Source organism: Pan troglodytes, chromosome 13 (genome assembly GCF_028858775.2).
Source record: "Pan troglodytes isolate AG18354 chromosome 13, NHGRI_mPanTro3-v2.0_pri, whole genome shotgun sequence".
Taxonomy (NCBI): domain Eukaryota; kingdom Metazoa; phylum Chordata; class Mammalia; order Primates; family Hominidae; genus Pan; species Pan troglodytes.
This window is the reverse complement of record NC_072411.2, coordinates 92,710,629-92,733,777: the sequence shown is the minus strand read 5'-3', so window position 1 is coordinate 92,733,777 and position 23,149 is coordinate 92,710,629. Positions and strand designations below refer to the sequence as shown.

Sequence of the window (23,149 nt, the reverse complement as noted above, 5' to 3'; positions counted from 1 at the left end):
AGGAATCAAGACCATATGATTTTAAACATTTATCAAATCACTTAGTAAAAAACAGAGTTATCATATACTAGGGCTATATTGGAAAATCAAGGTGTTGGACTAATCTCTAAGATCCATCTAATTCTACCACCCTTTCATAATTCAGTAATTATTAAATATTGCCAATATAGAGTTGCTAGTTGACCAAACACTTTGTACTAAAATTTTGTTACCCTAAACACAAAATCTGTAATTGTTTAACAAACTAGAAATTTTTTCACATAATTTTGTCAATAGATATAGGAAACTGTCAAGAGGTATATCAGACTTTTTTAATATGCAAAAGATGTACTTAGCCAAGGCATGATGATTAGCAAAAAGAAAATGGGACGTGATGGCAGACAGACCTGAGGAGAGTCCTGCTTCATCATTTACCAGCTGTGACTCTGGACATGCAAAACTTTTGAGAGGCTTGGTACTTGGTATTCTGAGAGGCAAAATGGGATAATATCACTATCCCAAAAGGCTCTAACAAGATGTAGATGAGGAGACACACCTGGCATAAGGTTGTGGTTAGTGTTAACTCTTGTTTTCTTTTCATAAGAAATCAGGTACGGCAGTACCCCCTTACCCACAGTTTTGCTGTCTGAGGTTTCAGTTACCTGTGGTCAACTGGGACCCAAAAATATTAAATGAAAAATTATACAAATAAACAATTCATAAGTTTTAAACTGTGTGCCATCTCACTCTGTCTCATCCGAGTGATGAATCATCCCTTTGTCCAGTGTATCTACACTGTCTTTACTCCTGGCTGTCAGTCACTTGGTGGCCATCTCAGTCAACAGATGGACTCTTCTGATATCTCAGTACTCATGTTCCAGTTACCCTTATTTGACTCAACAATGGCCCCAAAGTGCAAGAGCAGTAATGCTGGCATATTGTTCTAATTGTCCTACTTTATTATTATTAATAGTTATTGTTGTTAATCTCTTGCTGTGCCTAATTTATAAGTTAAACTTTATCATAGGTATGCATGTATAGGGACGAACAGTATATATAAGGTTTGGTACCATTTGCAGTTTCAGGCATCCAACTGGGGGTCTTGGAATGTGTCCCTCACAGATAAGAGGGGACTACTGTAGTCACCCTTTCTCCCTACCCAGGCATCTCATCTTTATTTAGAATAATTTTTCTTACTTAAAATTTTTGAAAACAAAAATAAATAGCATGCAATCATTCCATCCAGAATGACAATATTCTAATATACATTATTCCAATATTTCAGTGTACATATAAACATTAAGTATATATGTACATACAAATTTGTAATCTACTTTTTTCAGTTACATATGCTATATTTTTCATTTCTACTGATGTATTAAGGCAGAGACGTGGCTTGTTTACATTAGCATCTGGCATGGGCTGGAAGTTCAATATATATCTGTTGACTGATGAATGAATTGAAAAATCCTTTATAATATCACTTTTACTACCCACACATACAATATTCCATTGTAGAAAACAACCATATATTATTTAAACTACCTTCGCTCTGGACATCAAACTACCTCCAGTTTTCCATGGACTATTTTAACAAAAGCTGCATAAGAGATTCTTAAATGTGTACCTTTGCACACATATCCAATTATTTCTTTGCAATAAATTCCTACAAATAGACCAGTTAGGTCACAGGGTATACTAAAATTTTAAGAAATTTATACATTCCACCTAACTACCCTCAGAAAAGTTGCTCTAAATCATAATGCTGTCAATAATTACATGATGAGTCCATTTCCTACAATCTTGACCAACACTAGTTATTATCTTTTTAAAACTTTACCAATTTTATATTTCTAAAACAGCATTTGGTTGTAATTTGCATCCCTTTGACTATGAAACTAAAGCTTTTTCTTACATCTTTGACTCATTACAATGTTTCATGTTCTTAGAACTTCAGGAATTCTTTATTAACAGCATTAACTCTTCATCATATGTAATGGGATTTTTTTTTTAAGTTTGTCATTAGCCAAACAGTTTCTATGCCTTGGGTGACAGGCAAAGAAAATCTCTTCCTACTCTAATAATATATAAATGCTCCATAATTTAGTCTAATCGTTTTACTTTTCCCACCTAAGTATTTAAACCATCTAGAATGTGTTATGGTACATGGTATGATATAGATATTTAACATCCTCCTCCCCAAATTTATAACTGTAATTTATATTAATTTGTTCTGAGACAATTAATTTGGCCACTGACAGCAAGTTATAACAATAAACCCAGGTCTCCTGTTTTAAACCCATAGCTGAATATGAAAGCATAATTGAAGGAAGAATTTATTTTCAGCCTTCTCCACTCCTCCTAAAGAGTCATCAATAGATAAATTCCTCCCCTAAGTGCCTTTGAAAGGCACAATGTTATTGGAGTTAAAAGTGAAATGTATACTTTAAATAATGATTTTCAAAATAAATCAACTTCAGTTTCAGCATGGCAGTAGCTAAATGACCTTGAAGAGGATTCTCAAATAGCTTTTTATGTAGCGATTTATTTTTCATATTAATAAATCTAAATTACTAACGAAACCTCTGATTTTCAGTAAGACGTTTTATTTGACAACATTTCAGAGGTACTAGCTTATGCACAAACACAGAAAATAACTTTTCAACATAAACTGAAAACAATATTCTAGTATTCCTTCTATTACCTTTCCAGAAACCAAGAAAAATAAACATAATGCATTCACTGTCACTGAATTCAGGCTCCCACAAACCAAAAAAGTAGACTAAACTCCAGGCCCTCAGGGAACCTGGTAAAAAACTGAGGCTGGAGAAGTAACTCTAGCTCACCCCCGAGTTGTAATAAAAAGCTGATTCATGAAGCCTCTCCCTTAAAAACACGTGTTCTGTCAGAGTTACCTAGATTTCATGCTCCCTAGCTGCTAATAATGAACACATCAATAACTATCATGATATAATTACAAAAGAAAAATGAAAATATCCCCAAGCAGTTGGGAAAATATGAAAATATTCCCGTCACTTGCAGCAGCACTGTTAGCTTTTTCTGAATGCCAATACTCTAATTTTGTTAAAAGGATAAAGTAACAAGATATTCTCCCTTACTGGTTTACTTATTTCCTCCATTTCCTCTTTTTGTGGCCCAAAATACCAAAATTCCACCATGTCTTTATGTGAAAGATTTCTTAAAGTTCGCTTCCTTTTTCTTTTTTTTTTGAGATGGAGTCTCACTCTGTCTCCCAGGCTGGAATGCAGTGGCGCGACCTCAGCCTCCCGGGTTCAAGCGATTCTCCTGTCTCAGCCTCCCAAGTTACTGGGACTACAGGCATGTGCCACCATGCCCGGCCAATTATTTTGTATTTTTAGTACAGACGGGGTTTCATCATGTTGGCCAGGCTGGTCTCGAACTCCTGACCTCAAGCAATCCACCCACCTTGGCCTCCCAAAGTGCTGGGATTACAGGCGTGAGCCACCATGCCCGGCCTCTTGAAGTTAGCTATCTTTTATAACTGGACTTAAAAACTGGACTTACTACAGTTATCTTTATCCTGAAGAAGAGTGGTTTACTGATTCCTAAAAAAACTTTCTTTACAGGTTGTTAAAATTATAATCTCCAACAATTAAATGATTGTGACTTTAAGTACTGTTGGTACAAAAACACTGTGAACAACTGTGTGATAGGGAGGCTCAAAAGGCAATCAGGACTTTCATTTCCAGCACTGGGAGGGCTAGGTACCATTACTGGCCCCTCTCAGAAAAAAAAAAAACTAAAAATGTTAAATAAAATAGGGAGGGGATCATCTTTTAAATGCTCAATGAGCTGATGAGAATAAGGACATTGAGGCCAAAATGAATGAGTACAGTACCTCAAAGAAGTTTAAGTTAGGGACAGTTGCTAAACTTGATGAGCTTGAGTTTCAATCTTCATGGCCTCATGGGGTTGAGGAGAATGGGAAGGAAAAAAGAGGCAAAGCCCACAGCCCATCAGAATTGAAGAGTCTAAGATGCCTCCTCCATAAAGCTGAAACCTCACCACACACACCCAATGTAAGGCTGAATTAGAAATACGCCTGTACCCCCAGGAGAATGCAAAGAAAATTATCTGTCTTGAACCCTAGTAATGACTGGGAGAGAACAGAAGATACTCTCTTGAGATTTCATAACCCCCAATCAACCATAATTCACACTAAGTGGGCTGAGAATTTATTTTCATAGGGTCTTAGATTTGTAATGTCCCCAGATGCCCAGTAAAAAGAAAAAGCAAATAACCTCTAGGGAATTCACTTTCTTCCCGGGACTCTAAATGTTCTCACAGTTAAAGTTCCAAGAAATATGAATTCACATAAATCATAAAACATCAAAAGAAACAAGGGAACAAAAGTGAACACTAGTAGAAACAACAGACAGCAAAATCAGACCCTCAAAGACTTCATTTGAAGAAACAAAGGGATTTGAAAATACGACTAAAAAGCAGTACAGTAAAAATAACCACGAAACTTGAGAATCAGGAGAGGAGAATTGGACAGAAACAAGATTTTAAAAGTACACAATAAATAGCAGAATAACCACTAACTTTTTTTTTTTTTTTTTGAGACGGAGTCTTGCTCTGTCACCCAGGCTGGAGTGCAGTGGCATGATCTTGGCTCACTGCAAGCTCCGCCTCCCAGGTTCACGCCATTCTCCTGCCTCAGCCTCCCGAGTAGCTAGGACTACAGGCGCCCGCCACCACGCCCCGCTATTTACACAAAGGTATCTTTAATTACTAAGGGAAAACCACTAACATTATAGAATTTAATACCCCAAATAAATAGTAATTAAAAATGAGGGCAAAATAAAGATATTTTCTAGTAAGTAGGGAAGGACAGAGTTTGCCACCAGTAGGCCTTCATTAAGAAAATCCTAAATGAGCTTTAGATAGAAGGAAGCTAATCCCAGATGATAAATCTGTACAGAAAGTATATCAGGGCTACAGGGGAGATACAAATAAAATAATGGAAAAAAATACAAAATATTAGTCATAAAATAAATGTACATGGACCAAATATTCCAGTTAAAAAACAAAGAATGTCTGACTGGGTTCTTTAAAAACCAACTGATCAGTATTTATAAAAGATATATATAAAACATGGATTCAGAAAGGCTGAAAATAAAAGGATGATATAAAGATATAATAAGGAATAGACCAGGTGTGGTGGCTCACGTCTGTAATCCCAACACTTGGGGAGGCTGAAGCAGATAGATCGCTTGAGCCCAGGAGTTTGAGACCAGCCTGGGCAATGTGGAAACCCCGTCCCTACAAAAAAAAAAAAAAAAAAAAAAAAAAAAAAGGAAAGAAGAAAGAGAGGAAGAAAGGAAGGAAGGAAGGAAAAAAGAAAAGAAAGAAATTAGCTAGGTGTGGTGGCACATGCCTGTGGTCCCAGCTACCCAGGAGGCTGAGTGGGAGAATCACCTAAGCCTGGGAGGTCGAGGATACAGTGAGCTGTAATCTCACCACTGCATTCCAGCTAGGGTGACAAAGTGAACCCTGTCTCCAAAAAAAAAAAAGATATAAAGATGTAATAGGCAATGACTAACAAAAAGAGAGCTCATGTATTTATATCAACATTAAAGAAAATAGCTTTTTAAAGCAAAATACATTATTAAAGGTTAATAAGATTACTGCGTAATACAAAGAGAAACAGACAACACTACAATCAGTAAAATTTTAGTACACAACTCTTTTTTTACTGACAGAGCAAGCAGACAAAATAATAGTTAAGAATATAAGATTTGAATGACAGAGTTAATAAGCTTGTTAGAACAGACACATATAGAACACTCTACTAACAACTGCTTAAGATATCATTTCCAAACGTAAAAAACACAGACCACAAAATGAATCATAACTAAACTCTCAACAAATTTTAAAGGGTTGGCATCACACAAACCATGTTTTCTTGCCCTCAATGTAATTAAGTCAGAAATCATTAGGAAAAATAAGGAAAAAAAATTACTCATATTTGGAAATAAACACTTTTAAATAACACATGGTCAGAAATCATAAAAATAATTAAAATTGAAAAATAATAAAATAACCTCATAACAAAACTTTGGGAATAACACTGAATCAATACATAGTGAAAATTTATACTTTAATTGCTCATATTAGAAAAAGAATGACTAAAAATTAATGAACTAAGCACCCAAATTAAGTTAGATAAGAACAATAAAATAACTAAGAGAGGAGACAAATATATACACGTGTACAGCACAAGCAAGAATAGCAACTAAGCCCAGAGTGGCTTCTTCAAAAAGATCAGAGGTTGGCAAGCTTTTTCTGTAAAAGGCCAGAGAGTAAATATTTTAGGCTTTACGGGCCAAACAGCCTGTGTCACAACTACTTAACTCACCATTGTAGCTCAAAATCAGCCACAAACAGTACATAAATAAATAGGCCCAGCTGTGTGCCAATAGAAGTTTATTTATAAAAACAGGAGGTGAGTGAGACTGGGCACACAGACCCTAGTTTGCAGATCTCTGAAAAAGAATAAAATTGGCAAACCTTTGGCAAGGTTGGTCAGGGGCTAAGGAGAGAGAAGTGTAAAATCAATATTAGGTCAATATTAGGTCTTAAAAAACTATAAATAACTTTACGCCACTAAGTTTGAAAACTCAGATGAAATGGATATTCTTAGAAAAATGTAACTTACCAAAATTGACTCAAGAAATAGACTACCATAATTCATTTTTAAAAATCATCAGAAGGAAAAGTCCAGCATTTCAAGTGTTAGATGCTGAAATCTATGAATTCTGAGATTGAGAGTTCAGAATAAAACAAGCTAACTTAATAATGTGACCACGTTTATGCGGTTCTCAGAGTCAGCATTCCTCCTCTCTCAAAGGTGAAATTGCTGGCCTCCTCTGAAACACTCAGCCTTGACTTCTCAGCACTATAATGGAAACTGACCTAAGCTTGGCATCACTGTTTATTCTTTAGGCCTGGGTACTTATCTTGGTAACCTGCTCAGCACCCCAATTCCTGCAGAATTTCTTCTGCTCAGCTTACAGTTACCCGCTGACTACGTTCTCCTCTTCTCCTTCCTATCTTTCTAGAGCTCTTTGACTGGAAGCTGCTATCTGCTGACAAATATTCTGTAATGCCAAATTATCTACCTGCTTACATTTCTGAGTATTACAACTTTCTACATTCTCTATTGCCTTGCTGTTCCCAAGTTTTAGTTGCTCTCTCCTCATCCATTCACTGATTTAAGATTGGGGGCACACTGCTTGCCTAGTTTACCACCTACTATCTATTAACACCCCTTACGATAGATGCAACACTGCCTGCTGGCTTTTTTCTGATATCATCTCTGGGTTTGTCCCTTGGCACCTGCCAAACACCAGCAAGGTGTGTGGTTCTAAGCTTCAGCCCTCACTCTCTTCACAATCTGACACCTATAAAACAGACTGTACTTAGCCAGGCTGTAGGACTACTGCTGATTCTTTAGCTTAAAAAAAAAAAAAAGAGGGGCTTAACAATAAGTCATTCCATAATTCTTTACGGTGTACATTTGGAAACAAATTATGTTATTATAAATATATAAACAAATATTTTCTTCTTCTTACAAGAAAAAGAATCTTATGTACTTGAACAGTTGAAAAAAACTTACAGGTATAGATAGCTTCCTGAATTTCATCCACCAGTGACCTACATACAGCTCTATGTCTTGAAAGATTAAAAGAACAGTATCCACACAATTTATATGAAGAAAGCCCTCAGAACAGTGAGATTAAGCCAACAATGAATTAAGAGTAAGTCATGTATTCCTTATGTGGAAATTGAGTACAAACTAGCAACATTCTTTAATCTCAGGAACTTAGAACTAAAAAAACTTCTGCTAATTTTAAATAATCAGGAGAAAAAATACAAAATTCTCATAATACCTAAAAGATATACCTAATAGTACCTTCTTTCAATTCCCCCAGGATTCTGTAATTTCTTCCAAGATCTTGGATAGTTACTAGTTTTAAGAAAGCTTCCTGATTCACAAACATTTATCCTAAACTATATTATTGGACCAGATTCACATACTGGAGTACAAGTAACAAGAAGGCCTAAGTTAAGTTTCAAAAACACAAGCCACAACTTCCAAAGCCCCCACCCCCACATTTCAGCCTACTGGCATTCATTTTGAGTATTTCCTTATTTTGTGAAATTCATGGTCTCATCACTTAAATATCATATGTACCTACTTATCTAAAGAGGCAAAGAGCCCCTTAGCAAAAGCTAAGTGTAAAATAATTCTTTTTAGATTTTTTAAAAGTAGGGTATGATTTTTTTTAAGTCAGGTTAACTAGGTTTGTTAATCTTTTAGAAATACTTTTACTTTGATAAAAAAAACACATGTATTTCGACTCAACTTTGTATTTCATCTGCTATGTTTTAAAAATTATAAGAAAACTAGGTTAAAGCATGAAACTAAAATTGCCAACACATTTTGCCTTTTGTTTTTCTACTAATGACAGCCATATAGCCCTTTTAGTGGATTCCTCTACTGGTTCAAAGGATACTCCCAAAATAGATCAAGTCACAGACTGGCTATGACTTAAGTAATTCTGCTAACCAATTATCTGATCTCAAGCTCCAACATTCATGTCTAAAATCATTTATTTAAAAAGATCAGGCTAGGTACAGTGGCTCATACCTGTAATTCCAGCACTTTGGGAGGACAAGACAGTTCTATCACTTGAGCCCAGGAGCTTGAGACCAGCCTGGGCAACAATGGAGAAACTCCCATCTCTATGAAAAACTTAAAAAATTAACTTGGTGTGGTGGCACACACCTGTTGTCCAAGCTACTCAAGAGGCTGAGCAGGGAGGACTGCTTGAGCCCTGGAGGTCCAGGCTGCACCCACTGCACTCTAGCTTGCGTGACAGAGTGAGACCCCTATCTCAAAAAAAAAAAAAAAATTAGCTATGACATAGTCTTTTTAACTTTTGAAAACGCATTTATTTTCCAAGCACTTATTGTGTACATTTGACTCTGGGGATATAAAGATGAAGGAGACATTATCTCTGCCTTGAAGAAACCCAGAGTATACTGTGAAGCACAGACCAGTATACAAATGAGTACAATAAGAAGTTAAAGTTATTGTGACAGAAGTATATGTAGGGATAAAAATGGAAAGGAAAGGTCATTCTACTTGAAGGAAAAGATTACAGAAAACACAAGCTTATTCTTGGCTGAGTTTTAAAGATATGTGTTGACCAGATAGACAAGAAAAGGAGTAAATGCCAAAGTTTATACACACACGTGAAGTATAATATGTTATATGGACAAAATGTTATATCTACACACACATATACACACACATGAACTTAAGCAGACTATGTCTAGAGTACTATAAAGATAAAATAAAAATGTTTAATGCCAAACATCAAACCAAAACAATGTTCAAAGTGAGAATTCTTCCAACATTCATCTGTTTTCTATGCTAGCTGAGAATTGCTTTAAGTTCTTGCTATTTTTATGAAATTTTTTCTTTAAAAAAAGCCTACAAAAATGTTTTTTAAAAGTTATATTTAAAACCTAGTTTTATTTTTTTAATTAAAAAACAAACAGCCTTACAAATGCAAAGACTTTACACTTTCACTGCTTAAATTCTGACATTTTTCTAAAAGTCACCTCGTACTGTAGTTCCAAAGCTCAAACATGTTCAAGTTCAATACAAATATACCCTGAACACAATAAATATGGTCTATTTTCACAAAAGTGCTACATGTTGCTAACACCTCAATGTTTTTAATACTGCTTTCAGGTAGTGTATCACATTTGTGGCAAACTATTACCAAATTTATCTCTAACGACTAGCAACATGCCACATACACACACAGAAGGAACAACGCGGGCTTTGTACCTCATGAAGTGTGAGATGTTTCCCATCCTTCCTCTTTGAGTCAAATCTGCCATATATTGCACTGTATTTCCGAATTTCCTCCTCTTTGTGTGGATCATCATCGTTCATCTCAAAGATGTGACCAATCATTTTGGCCAACTTCTTGTTGGTTTTTAGCAGCTCTTTCACTTCGTTCAAGTCACTTTTTGGCAGTGTGGGGGCCATCCGCTCCACACACTCAGCCACAGAAAGCGCAGCAGCAGCATCCAGCGCCTCGCTGCTCTCCTTTGGGGACGCGGGGGAGCCCAGGTCTGCTGGGGAGAGGCTGTGCTCGCTCTCAGTGGCATGGTGGCCTTGCCAGAGTCTGGACTCACCAACACTCTGCAGTGCTAGGCTCCCGACCACATCTGACTTCCCCTGTCCCAAGCTCTGCACACAGGTGGTGGCAGCACATTTGGGGATTTTTAAATGAGGTTCCCGGGCATTGCTACTCCTTTCATAACTACTGCAGGATATTCCCAGCCATGTTGGTGATCCCTCTGGTAATTTATAGATGGGTATGCTACTGACAGGAAGGGAAGTCAGTGGCTGATTGAAAAGCCCAGGGTTTGTGACCCAGTCTCTCAAAGCCTTCTGCAGCCTTCTAACATGAAGGGGCTTGCTAGCCATGCCCACGAGTGCCATGATTTCCAAAAACTCCTCTTCTCCTGCTTCACAGAGTTGCTGGACATCATCACCACCTTGTTGGATAAAGGCATCAAAATAAGAAAGTAGATTGGCTTTTTGTAATATTCTATACAGCTGCAACTCCCCCAGGGTCCTGGGTAAGGCCGCAGCCATTACTCTGGATGGGTTTAACCTGCCAAAAAAAAAAAAAAAAGTAAAAACTCATCATACTTGCTTCAAACTCCTTACACCAAATAGGTTACACTACAGGTTTTAAGAACAAAAACGAGAAGCATCTGCATCGTGACTGCCTGTGAAGGCAGCATTCTCTCTACATACTTTATCTCATTCTGAACTCCTAAAAACCTTATAGGTCAGTAACTAAACTGACCTACTTTCCCAAAAGAGAATAAATGGTAAGCAGGAATCTGGAGGTTCAAACCAAGGATCAAACCAAAGGTTCCATGTCCCATATTTTTGGCTATATACTTTGCTACTGCCAAGGTATGGACGCAGGTGGAGTGAAAGATAATCAAATTTAGCAGGAGGTAAGAAGCAGAGTATGCTACCATTTGCTGAATACTTACTTTGTGCCAGGCAATACAATAAACACTTTACATTACGTATGTCTAATTCTCACAATGGCCCTGTGACACAGGTACAGTTATTCCCATTTTATAGAGAAAAAATGAGCAATATGAGTCTGGCAGGCAGAGGAAGATACATTTCAGTATGAATTGGAGGTGAGAAATAGAAGGTGTTAATTTAGGAATCAAGAAAGAAGAGGTAGAGAAAAGTCAAACAAGTAACTGACAAGACTTGGTGATCACTTAGATCTAAGTGAGGAAGGAAGTTACTCTTTATTGACATTTATTGATGAAGAAAACAGTTACATTTATTGACACTCTGTGGTTTAAGGGAAGAGTTACAGGTGACTACGAGATTACATCTGAGAGTTCAGAATTCTAACAGGCACTGGGGACACAGGAAAATGAGGATGATGGGATTCCCTTTCAAACACATGGCACTCGCACATGGCACAGGGTAGAATGCTTATGTAGAATGGCCCTGCATGCAAAATAATAGACTAGAATCTAACTACGTATCAGGGAGAGGGCTGTAGGATAAAATAAGGAGGGTGGGTGATCACTCCAAAGCAGCAGCAGAAAGCCTAAGACAGAGCCAAGGAAGAGACATACTTTTTGAGCCCAAGCAAGACAAAGAAGTCTGTTTTTAAAGAGACAGAACAAGACTCAGCAAAGTACTTCTTGACCTCTTAGCAGCCTTTAAAAGTTGTTCACAGTTGCCTGGAGACCTCCCACATACTAAGAGGAGTTGGCCAAGTACTTCCATTTAAGAGAAACAAATAAACTTGTTGTAATCAAATGCACCCTTAGGATTAAAAGTACCCTGTAGCCCTCTATGGAGAAGATAACAGAAGGCTAAAAGAATATGTGCATCAGAGAAAAATGGAAGACCCACTCTCAACTCTGACAGTATGCAGCAATAGTTAACTGGGACGTCCCTGAAAGCCAAGAAGTCACTGAACTTGGGACTTTTGTTTTATGCCACCAATCAGAATGCTACACAAAATTCTAGTCTCAGTCACTCCAAGCCAGGAGAATGGGTGTCCCTACCACTCTAAGCACTGACTACCGGAAGCCCCATCTCCTGGAACCTCTGTGTCATCCACATCTGTTTTGACTTCCGCAAATTTTATGTCTCTTTCTTTGCAAGGGCTAGTATGGGCATAACCAGGTTACCTGATGACTTCCCAAAAGACAACAAAGGCTGAATTAGGGCCCAGTAGCTTCTACTAAAACCCAGGAAATCACCTGGGGTGCTTTTGAAAAATGCAGTTTCCCAGGTGCCTGAGATGCATCTCAGGAGACTTCCATGATTAGGCAAATATGACACACTGCACAAGATTCCTACTTAATAAATCCTCCAGGCACCACAAACTCCTACAGGTACTGTGATGACCCAGGTAATTCTTTAGGTCAACCTTCACATTCATGCCACCTCAGTCCTCTGGATAAAAACGTTCTTGCATCTTCTAAATCACCTAAAGGAGGCTCTGCCTGTCCTCCCACTCCAGGGAGAACCTATCATCCACCTGGGCACTAACTCACAAAAACAGAGCTCTCAGGAGTTACAGACCCAAGTTTAGAGCTATATTAAACTACACTATACCAAATAGAAGGGCTGCTATAAAGTGTTGGAGGTGGAAGAAAGGACATTTACTTTCCTATCATACACCTCATGCAATTCCTTCATAGGCTTTCAACGCAATACAAAAAAAAAAGTACATGTATAATGTGTATATACATACACATGATCAAAATAGACTGTGGAAGACACAGAAGCTCCAAGACATGGGGCTTCCCAGTAGTACACACACTATCTTTTTTTAATAAGAGGACTGTAACTTTGCAAGGTTTACAGGGTGATCAATTAACTCAGCATATGTGCTCCTCACATTATGGAATAGAGGAGAGATTACATGAGGAAATCTGGAAAAATACTTTTAAATCTTTTTATGAGCAATAAGAAAAAATATATGTTAGACAAATACAAAAGAGAAACTTAAGAACTAAAAGATTCAAGCTTATATTTTATTCTTCTGAGATAAGGCAATGATTTTAGAAAATAATTTTCAAGTTTTATCCTTTCTCATCTTTACCCACTTAAAAAAAAATGAAACCCCCTAGTTCTTAAGAGAAAGCCCTCTGCATGGGTAAGAAAGTAGTTAGGAATATAATTTCTCCATAAAGACTGACAGGACCAAGTGTACATTTCCAAAGCCAAGATAACAGATGCAACATAACTAAGTAACCAATTCGGTCCCTGGAGCTTTCTAGAGGCCCACACTTACTACTGGAAACGGAGTTCTCCTCCTAAGCTTTTGCTTTAAGAGAATGTTTCAGTTTCCTTCCAAAGCCGGCTGTGATAATTTAAACACCCACCCCTTCATACATGAACTTGATGTGATTTGAAAGAAAACTTTTACAAGATTTTCTGTTTTCATAAAATCTATAACCATTAATGATTCAACATGAAGGTCAAATAAGTCAAAAGAAAGCTTCTACCTGCCTCTCTCCAATCTGAAGTAAATATAAAATGGGTCCTTAACACATTATATACAGGTAGCTTAGAGTATTGTAAATCCACTCAGCTGAAAACTACTGTTACCTGGGCTTTTCAAGATATCCTGGAACGACCACTCTGAGTCTGACTTTTCAATGAATTCCACAGTTAAGAGAAACCAGTTAACTGCATTCAAAAGCTAACTCGGAGGCCTTGCTGCCAATGTACAGCAACTTCCACTTCCACTTCCATCAGCTTAAATGTTCCTCCCCCTGCTCAGTCCCATAAAAAGAATCCCAATGATGTTAGGAGAAGAGGAATTAAACAATGCATTAATTTAAGACCATTTGTTGTTGTTATTCACTGATTTTTTAAACGGTAATCATTTGTTCCAAAACTTTTTTTAAAACTCACTTTGGCTCCTTACAGGGTAGCATCAGTCACCTGCCAGATTCCAACTGTGCTAAGTGAAGCAGGGAGCTAGTCTGGCCCACAAAACTACCGGTCAACTCCTGTTTCGCTATGGAAAACAAAATTTCCCTGACAGTCTCCAAGCTGGGATGTGAGGATTTTTTGATAGGACAGAGGGCTTTAATTGTCACTAGAGAAAAGAAGAACCATTCCTTCAAACCTGACTCAGGCCAGCTTGTTTTCTGGGCTCACCATTCTATCAAAACTCTGGGCCTCTCTGTCATTAATCTGTCTGCTGCATGGTATCACTCCTTGAGATGCTCTTCACCTTACTTTGGTAATGCTATATTATTTGTTTTTCCTTCTTTCACTTATTATATTCTAAGAATTCTCCAAATTTTTATATTACATCTCTTTTCTATTGTGTGTCCATAATTTTCTTTTGATGATCTCACCCATTCCCAGGCTTTAATTATCACTATAGGCAGATGACCTCCAAATCTGTATTTGTAGCTTGGACAAGAGCCATGGAGTCACTCCAAGTGTTCTCAAATCCAAATACACACAAAGCACCAACTGCTCAGTGAAAAAGATGCCTCTCACACACGTCTACTTTGCAAATGAAGGTAAATAGACACTTCTGTTATTCAGTAAAACTCACTTAACAGTATAGCTGAATTTTTGTTTTGTCTTTACATGTATTCTCAAAAAACAAATACTAAAAGTAGTCATGAATATTTGCAAGTTTTTATTTAAAAAGCTATCCTCACACCTGAAAAGTTCAGAACCATCAGCCCAAACTGTTCTTCTAAACTGTAATTTGGCATTCCACCTGGGCATTGTCAAAACCTCAAATTTGATGTGTCCAAAATCAAGTACATTCTCTCATTTTCTGCCCTTCTTCCACATTCCCAAGTCTACTCTTTCCAACTCTCTTAGTTCTTTCAGTTGCACCATTGGTCTTTCAGTTTCCCGGATTTAAGTAAGTTTGGATTCCATTTTTGCTTTTTCTTCTTTCTTCCTCAAATCTACATGTCCTTAGGCTACACCACCACTTCTTTCTCTGCCTCAAAAGCACCAAATTCTAGTGTTCGTTGCTTCTTGCCCCAATTTTGAAAAAAGCTCCTTCACCTTCAATAGATCCCACACTGCAATGCCAAGTTTACAGATTTGCGAACTTCTCCACCAGTGCATAAAGAAATCCAAACTACTCATATAGGCATCCCAGACCCAAGCCTATCTTTCCAGCCTTCTCTCTGTTCCTTAACATGCCCATATACTTGTGCCAAGCAGATACACTAGACATTCCTCAAATATGCCTTCCACTTCCCTGCCCCTGTGCTAGGCATCCTCTTTCCCTCCAACCTTCACAGCCTTTCCCAAAATGTCTTTCCCACTACCCCTGGCTGCAGCTGTCATCTCCCTTCTCTGAACCCCGCAACACTTTGTCTCTCTTACATTTTGAACTTATTCAAATAACACCAAGAACTAAGCCAGTTCTGGGGAACAGAGGAAAGACAGTCCTTCATGGAGAGTCAGTTAAGAGCAAGGAGAAAGACAAGAAGCAGAGACTTAAACAATGTGGTAAATGCTGTGCAGCTGTGAAGGAGTCATGGCACAAGGAAGGCAACCTGCCTGGCTCTGCAGAACAAGTCACTGTTAGGTTATAAGCACCCCAAGGGTAGGAATTAGGTTTCATTACTCTTTTATCCCCATTTATTCCTAGCAAAGTTTCTATGATGAATAACATCTCTGGAAAGGTTGCTGTGCAATGAAACCCAATGTCTGAGTCAGAATCTGATCAGCAACCTTTCATATTCCAAAGGGGGGAGGCCTTCTGTGTAAACCAGTATCTCAAGGAATTGCCAATCCAATAACAGGGCATCCTGTTACTTTACCTACAATCCTTTTCATTCTCTCATCCTTAATACTTCTTCTTTCTTAAAAAGCTATACGGTGCACTCCTATAACATGGCTATTCTCCCAAGAAAGCAAAAGTTCCTGCCAATACAGGAACTACAAGTGGTTAGTGTTACACATCATGCAACGAGTCCGGCCCCAACACCTGCCTTTTAAGAATTCAAGTTCAGTCATGAGATCCTAGGTCTTTTTCTTCTCTGTTCCTATAAATTAAACACGGTGTAAGTTATCATCAAATATCTATCTCATTAATGATCCATACACTCAAAGGGATTTATAATCACTATTCTTGCATCTTCTCCCCTCCATGCTATGGGAATCATTATTAGATACACATACACAAACATATATAGCAATACACATATGAACACACTTCCAGGAGTGGGAAGAAACCAAGGGCAAAATCCTAGTAAGGCCTGACTTATTTATGCATAAGACTAGAAATTCCTTCCCCCAACACAGCCTGCAATTTTTACTTTAAAATTATCTGAGTTAATAGCAACCTCTTACAGACTTACAAAAAATGTGAAAAACCTTGGGAAGAGTTAAGAGCTCATGAGTCATTTACAGATAAAGGTAAATTAGTTCCATCAGATTGTTTTCCTCTTAACATCTAGACAAGATCTGATGCACATTAATGAAAGACTGAGATGGGAAATGGGGACAATGAAAATAGGAAATCTGAGGACAGAAAGACTACACTTAGAGCCTCTGAAGTATTCCAAGTTCAGGAGAGTATAGCTTGAAGGTACAGGGGCCTGAGAGAAGGGTGAAATGGGCACACGAGAGGCTCAAACAGAAAAGGTTTATAACAAACAAGAATTTGATTTAGGGAAGGATGAGCCTCTGTGTCAGGGGTGTCCAATCTTTTGGCTTCCCTGAGCCACACTGGAAGAATTGTCTTGGGCCACACAAAAAATACACTAACGATAGCTGATAAGAAAGTTTACGCATTTGTGTTGGGCCGCATTCAAAGCCCTCCTGGGCTGCATGCAACCACAGGCCTCGGGTTGGACAAGCTTGCTCTATGCAATTAATTATTTTCGCTTTTATTCTCATCCTAGACCCAGAACTCACGCTAAAATGATTAAATATAGTTCAGCTACACTTTATGGGTTACTTAAGATTGTAGGGTTGGCCTAGGTACTAACTCCCATGTATGTGTTTCAAGCTTCCAGTGATTTACCTAGGCACACATATTAGTAAACATTCAGTGGTGTACCATATAAGTCAAGATACTTCTGGATCTTAGCTATGAATTAAATATATACCTTCTAATGAATTGAAGGTAATTTGGGAAACTTAAAATGTTGTCTCTTATTGATTCGTTTCTAAATTCTGAATGGAATGAATGAAGCTGGAAAAAAATTTTAGAGACACCTTAAAATTTTAATAAAAATATTCAGTGTGAGGTTAAATTTACTTGCCAAAATTAGAAAAAACGAAACCAGATTTTGCTAAATGATAACTATGTATTTATTCATTTAACTATAGTAACAATAGGCAGATACTAGCATTTCATACAATGGCTGGAAATTCTTAACCAACCAACCATCAAGTCATTCAACAAACATTAAGTACCCACTGAGCACAGAGTATGCGGGCAATATTTATAAGTTTTTTTCACCTTTTCAGAAGTTTCTCTGTAAAAATCATTAAATTAATATACCATGCAAATTAATGGGTCACCCCCTAAATACAATGTATTGAGAAATGACAAACTCTTTGAAAGCTTAATGGCATGTTTCAGCTGTGTGAATTCTCACAAGATGAGGATTACTATTTTTTCCAAGCATCAACTTCTCAAATTTCCCACTTGCTCCATTATTAAGTTTAAGGAGTATATTCTACTGTTGTATGAGTTATTGAACATGTCAGATCAGAAAGGGAATTTGCATTTAATATAACAACTGTACCATTCTTCATTCTACTGTTGAAAAGGATAAAAGAAGCAGGTAAGATAAAAATAAATCCAAAGCAAAGGGTCTAGCAATCTTCTATTATGCTCAAGTGGGTATTATTTATGCTATAATATGTTTAGCAAATTCCACAATGAAATATGCATAGACGGGTTGATTATACATTAGCATGATCTTAAACTGTTCAAAACATATTATAAAATGGTCACTTCCATCCAAAACACAGCTTTGCATTTAAAGGTAAATTTTAAAAAGATTTCATTTCCAAAAATGTACATAAATAGCACTCACAAAAAACAGCTCCAGGCTTGTTATAATGGAATAAATGAGTCCTAAGTCTTAGGCCAATGAAACCTGACATAACTTCGGAGGCTAAGGTGGGATAATCCCTTGGCCCCAGGAGTTTGAGGCCAACATGGGCAACATAGCGAGACCCCATGTCTATATTTTCTTTAGAAACTGACATACTTCTGTTTTCATCCAACCTGAACTTTAAATATTTAAAGTTCATTAACAAATTCATCAAAGATGTCCCCCACTTTATAATTTCTTCTTTCAAAGAAGCATCCACAGTGCAAACCCCCAAAATCTTTAATAAACCAATAGGTTCTTAGCTATACCGTGATGAAAATACCTAATGCTTTCAGTGTTTCTCTAACAAGGAGAATAAACATCTATTAACTTTCTCATACGACAGTGGATGTTATTTGCCACTTACAAAAAAGAGATTACTCAACTGAATAATTTTGAAATAAGATGAGATAAAGTATTTTTTAGATAGATCAAGTTATTTACTAGACATATAAGCTTACTAAATGTCCTTGTAACAACCATAGTAATCCTAAGAATTTCTGTCATTTGAATTACATCCATAATTAGCAGGCAGAATAAAATAAAAATCTACAGTTCCTCAATGTTGTCATTATTACATTATTATTGATACCTTCACAAGTAACAAGAGACCATCAGAGTCAGGACAAAAAACATTTTTAATATCGAAATGGCATATTAACTTTAGTGCAAAATGGTAAAAATAATAAAATTGAAACAAGAAAGCTTCTTCCAGAAGTTCCTTGAAATTTTCTTTCAAGACCTAATGTTCCAATATCTAATACCCAAATCAGGGATAAAAAAGGCTGACCTAGCCAGTCATCTACAAAGTCTCAAGAAAACCCTTATTTGTATGTTAATACCGATGACAAAATATAATCTTTTAAACTTAAAGAAAAGATAATATTGTATGTCTTAAATGACACAAATATGGAGAAGAAAAAGCCTTTCATCTAAGAGCCACTTTTACTGGCACTCAGATTAGATCAAAAGCAGCTCTTTCAGGTCTTCAGGAAAAGCTCAATCTCCACCCAAAACAGAAAAAGCAAATCCTATGCATCCTCTCTCCTCATACTTCTTATAACCCACACACAAATTATGAAATATCATAATTCAGTATGTTGTTCAGGGAAAAATTTTCAAAAAAGTGAAAACCTAGGAAGGTAAGTCATTGCGTGAACACTTTTACAACAGCTAAGCATTTCCTACGTGACTAATCTATTTTAAATTCGGCTCCTCTGTTCCTATGCAATCTCATATTATCTATTAAAACTGCCAAAATATTTTTAAACAAGATCTGAGAATTCCTCTTTCAGCTTCTGATCTTTGCACTCTTTGAGTTGGCAGACACGTCACTGGCAAACCAACTGGTAGTGACAAGTTACTCCAAATCGACTCTTTTAGATGAAATTTTAAATTAACAGCCATCCAAAAATTTTCCGTGCCTCCCGAATCTCAGGGAGCGAGGTGTAAGTACATTCAAGTCTACGGTTCCTCCCGATCACTCGCTGCAAAGCTTGGTCTGCAGAATCTACAAATGTATATTCCATCTCAACTATCCCTTTCCCCAAGATCCTGCAACATTCAGGCTTAACAGAAGTGTCATTTCCTATCTCAAGCTTTGGAAGCTCTGAGTTTGCAGACCACAAAGATTTAATAGTATTTTCAGTGTTTCTCCATGATAAGGTCACACACACACCTCTATATCCAACGCTTGTATGTCCCACATGTGTTTGCAAATTCCTCATCGGCCTTAGAGACACAAAGAGTTTCTGGCTTCCCTGCACCTCAGTGCCAAGTTTCTGTAAGCCACTTCCATGTAAAACTCTCCTTCCGCTTTTAAAAAGAAAACTACATTCGGAAAGGGAAGATACCCAAGAAGAAAATCGAGACGGTAAGTGCAGCACTTTTATAAAGTAAACAAACAAAAAGACTGCCCTGACGAAGGTGGCTGCAAAACTCTGGGGCCGGCGCGCACAACCCACATCGCACACCCCCACAGCGCCCCGCGGTTCCTCAGAGCGCCGTGTGACGCCCCCAACCCCGTTAGCAGAACGGACTCGGCACCCCAACCTTTCTCGGAGGGAAAATGCACGAGTCAGGGCCGAGCTCCCCGCTCCCCGCCGCCCTGGCACACCGAATGTCTCCGGGAATCGCCCACACGAGCCCGGGGCCGCCCTCTCCTTCCGGCGGCGGCCGCGCGGAGCCCGCTTCCCCCGGACACCGCCCCCAAAGTGCCCGCGCTGCCCCGCGACTCAGCCGCCCCAAGTTCGCCCGCGGCCGCTCAGCCGCGAAAGTGTCCCGCACTTGGCGGACCGGGAGTGGCGACCGTCCGCTCCGGTACGTACTCAGCCAGCGGCTGCAGCGGTCTTGGCGCGCTCTCCCCGAGGACTGCTCAGCCCCAACTCCGAAGCGACGGCCCCCGGCTCTCCCTCCTCTGGCGGCTGCGGGAGCCGGGACGCCCCCGCTCCCATCGAGGGGGGAAGGGAAGGTGGTGGGCGCGCTCTCTCTGCTCCCCCCCACCTCGAGCCCGCCGCTTCTTCCCGCCCACCCGCCCCGACGGCGCTCGCTTGGCCGCGGCGGCGGCGGCGGCGGCTCCTCCAGGCTGCGGCGCGCGGGCGGCGGCGGCGGCGGCGGCGGCGGCGGCGGCGGCAGCGCCTCCCCCGCCGCGCCCTGCCCTCCCCTCCCCTCCCCTGCCTTCCCCGCGCGCGCTACACCCTCCTCCCCCTCCCCCGCCCGCCTCCGCCGCCTCCACTCCCCCACCCCGCGCTGTCACATTGGGAGATTCCGCTCTTGCTACATTCGCCGCTCCGGCTCCCGCCCACGCGCGGCCGAGTGACGCAGATCCCGGCGTGGGCCGCCGCCGGGCGGGGGCGGGGGCGGCCGCTGGGCCCGGGGCTCGGCCCCTTCCCGCCGCCCCCTCCGCGGAATCCGGAGGACGGCCCATTCACACGGCAGCTGGGAGGAACCAAGTGGGCGCCGGGAGTGGGCGGCTCCCGCGAGTCCCGCTCCGGGCGCGGGGAGGGGACGACAAGGAGGGAGACGGGTGGGGGACGCCGCCTCCGGCCTGCTCTCCAGCTGCGGAGTGAACTGGGAAGGTTTGCAATTAAAAAAAAAAATTATGTGTGAGGTTCCCGATATAGTATTTCAAAGAGCACACCCGCCAAATCCAACATCCTCTAGGAGGCTGACTTTAAAAAAAAAAAAACAAAAAAAAACAACAGCGCGCTGGGCTCCCCTGGCCCCCGCAGGCTCGGGGCAGAGGCGGGGAGGCAGGTGGTCCAGGTGCGCCCCTGCCCGGGGGGGCGAGGCGTCCGGCGGGAAGGCTGCAGCGACCGCATGGAGGAAGGGGCGGCAGGTGCGCGGCGCTGGAAGAACCGGCGGCTGGGAGAGCATCTCTGCCTCGCCCATCTTGCCCCCTCCCCACCTCCTCTCTGGCGTTGGGACGGGAGGCGGGAGGGAGGAATGGAACCAGGGAGTCCGAAGTACAGCTTTGACAACTGTCGCGCTGGCCGGGTAATTTAATTCCAACCTTTTTAACCTCCTGAAAATCTGCCTTTTATTTTACTGTTTAATGTTTTTTGTGTCCATGGTGTAGAAAAACTACGGCGCTAGTATAGTGCTGGTGTGTGTTAAATTAGAGTTCCCAAGGCACAATATAGAATTTTTTGGTTTGCATAAACTTTGCTAACCAAAGTATTAAAGCACCTTCAAAAATGTACCTAGGCTGGCCAGGGCTCACGCCTGTAATCCCAGCACTGTGGGAGGCCGAGGCGGGCGGATCACCTGAGGTCCGGAGTTGGACACCAGCCTGGCTAACGTGGTGAAATCCCGTCTCTACAAAAAATACAAAATTAGCCGGGCGTGGTGGCGCATGCCTGACATCCCAGCTGCTTGGGAGGCTGAGGCGGGAGAATAGCTTGAACCCGGGAGGCGGAGGTTGCAGTGAGCCAAGATCGTGCCATTGCACTCCAGTTTGGGCAACAAGAGCGAAATTCCGTCTCAAAAAAAAAAAAAAGAAAAGAAAAATGTACTTAAGCTATTGCCAAAAAAATTTTGGAAGTCTGTTTTTTAAATCTATATTTCAATTCTTTGCAAAAAATGGAAAAATTAAAGAATTTCAGCATTGTGTTCTTGAAGATTAGAGAGCATTCATTAATATAAAACTACTGCAAAGACAGGTAGAATCCCATTTTAACATACACATAAAAATCCAGTTTTATAGGAGGCCATTCCCACACCCTGGCTGGCCTCCCAGAGTGTGCCTACTTCGCTGATGGGGATACAAGGCATTCTTTGAGATGGGAAATTCTTCAAACCACATCTTTATGTTGCAGCAATGGATAGGATGGTGATGATGATATTGAAAGAAAAAGACTTTAATAAAGTACAGAACCTTTTTTTTTCTTTTTGCGAAATCATGTTATAGAAATGAGTAATGCCGCAATGGAATACATATAATTAAAGTTAAATCTTTTTCTTCAGTATTAGTGACAGGTTTTGTCTGGAGTAGTTGAGTTGATATTTCAAATGAATAAGTCTGCTTAATTCCTGAAATTCTTTAACTGCAGAAATCACTGCTGGAAGTTTCTCTTAGTCTCCCTAATTGTCACGGTTTTTGCAGCTGTGGATCCTGTTCTACTAAAGAGAAAGTTAGATGGTCATGTTAAAGACGATTTAGGCAATTTCTTGGCTGGTGGGGAAGGTAATGTTCAGGCAACGAAATCTGCAAAATTCTCTTCTAATTCCTCTGTGGAATCTTGATGTTTTGCAAACACTCTTGGTTCTGAACAGCTAGAAAAAAAGAACTTTTTTCCGTAAAGATGTATAATCACTGATTCATGAGTCACGAAATTAGTGGTCTTACCTGAACTATTGAGCCTTCGAGTGGAATTGTTTCCAGAGTTGGAAGAAACAACATTAAATCCTCTTCCCAAGCTTGTCTGTG

At 39.8% G+C, this 23,149-nt stretch overlaps 1 protein-coding gene across 16 annotated transcripts in view; it reads right to left on the bottom strand.

The window, feature by feature from the left end:
- Window positions 1–21,163, bottom strand: part of NAB1 (NGFI-A binding protein 1) — a 44,066-nt gene extending 22,903 nt beyond the window's left edge. For 3 of the 16 annotated variants that reach the window (XM_063791384.1, XM_063791385.1, XM_063791392.1), the window contains exons 1-2: window positions 20,965–21,163; window positions 9,890–10,608 (exon numbers count right to left, since the gene is read on the bottom strand). In XM_063791384.1, coding sequence (XP_063647454.1) covers window positions 9,890–10,608; window positions 20,965–21,148 — 903 coding nt within the window. In that variant the 5' untranslated portion in view covers window positions 21,149–21,163. Of the gene's footprint in view, window positions 1–9,889; window positions 10,728–16,101; window positions 16,210–19,900; window positions 20,053–20,549; window positions 20,825–20,964 lie in introns of those variants that run through there. The other 13 variants (XM_063791391.1, XM_054680030.2, XM_054680032.1 and 10 more) reach the window with 11 other exon arrangements.
- Window positions 21,164–23,149: the final 1,986 nt, after the last annotated feature.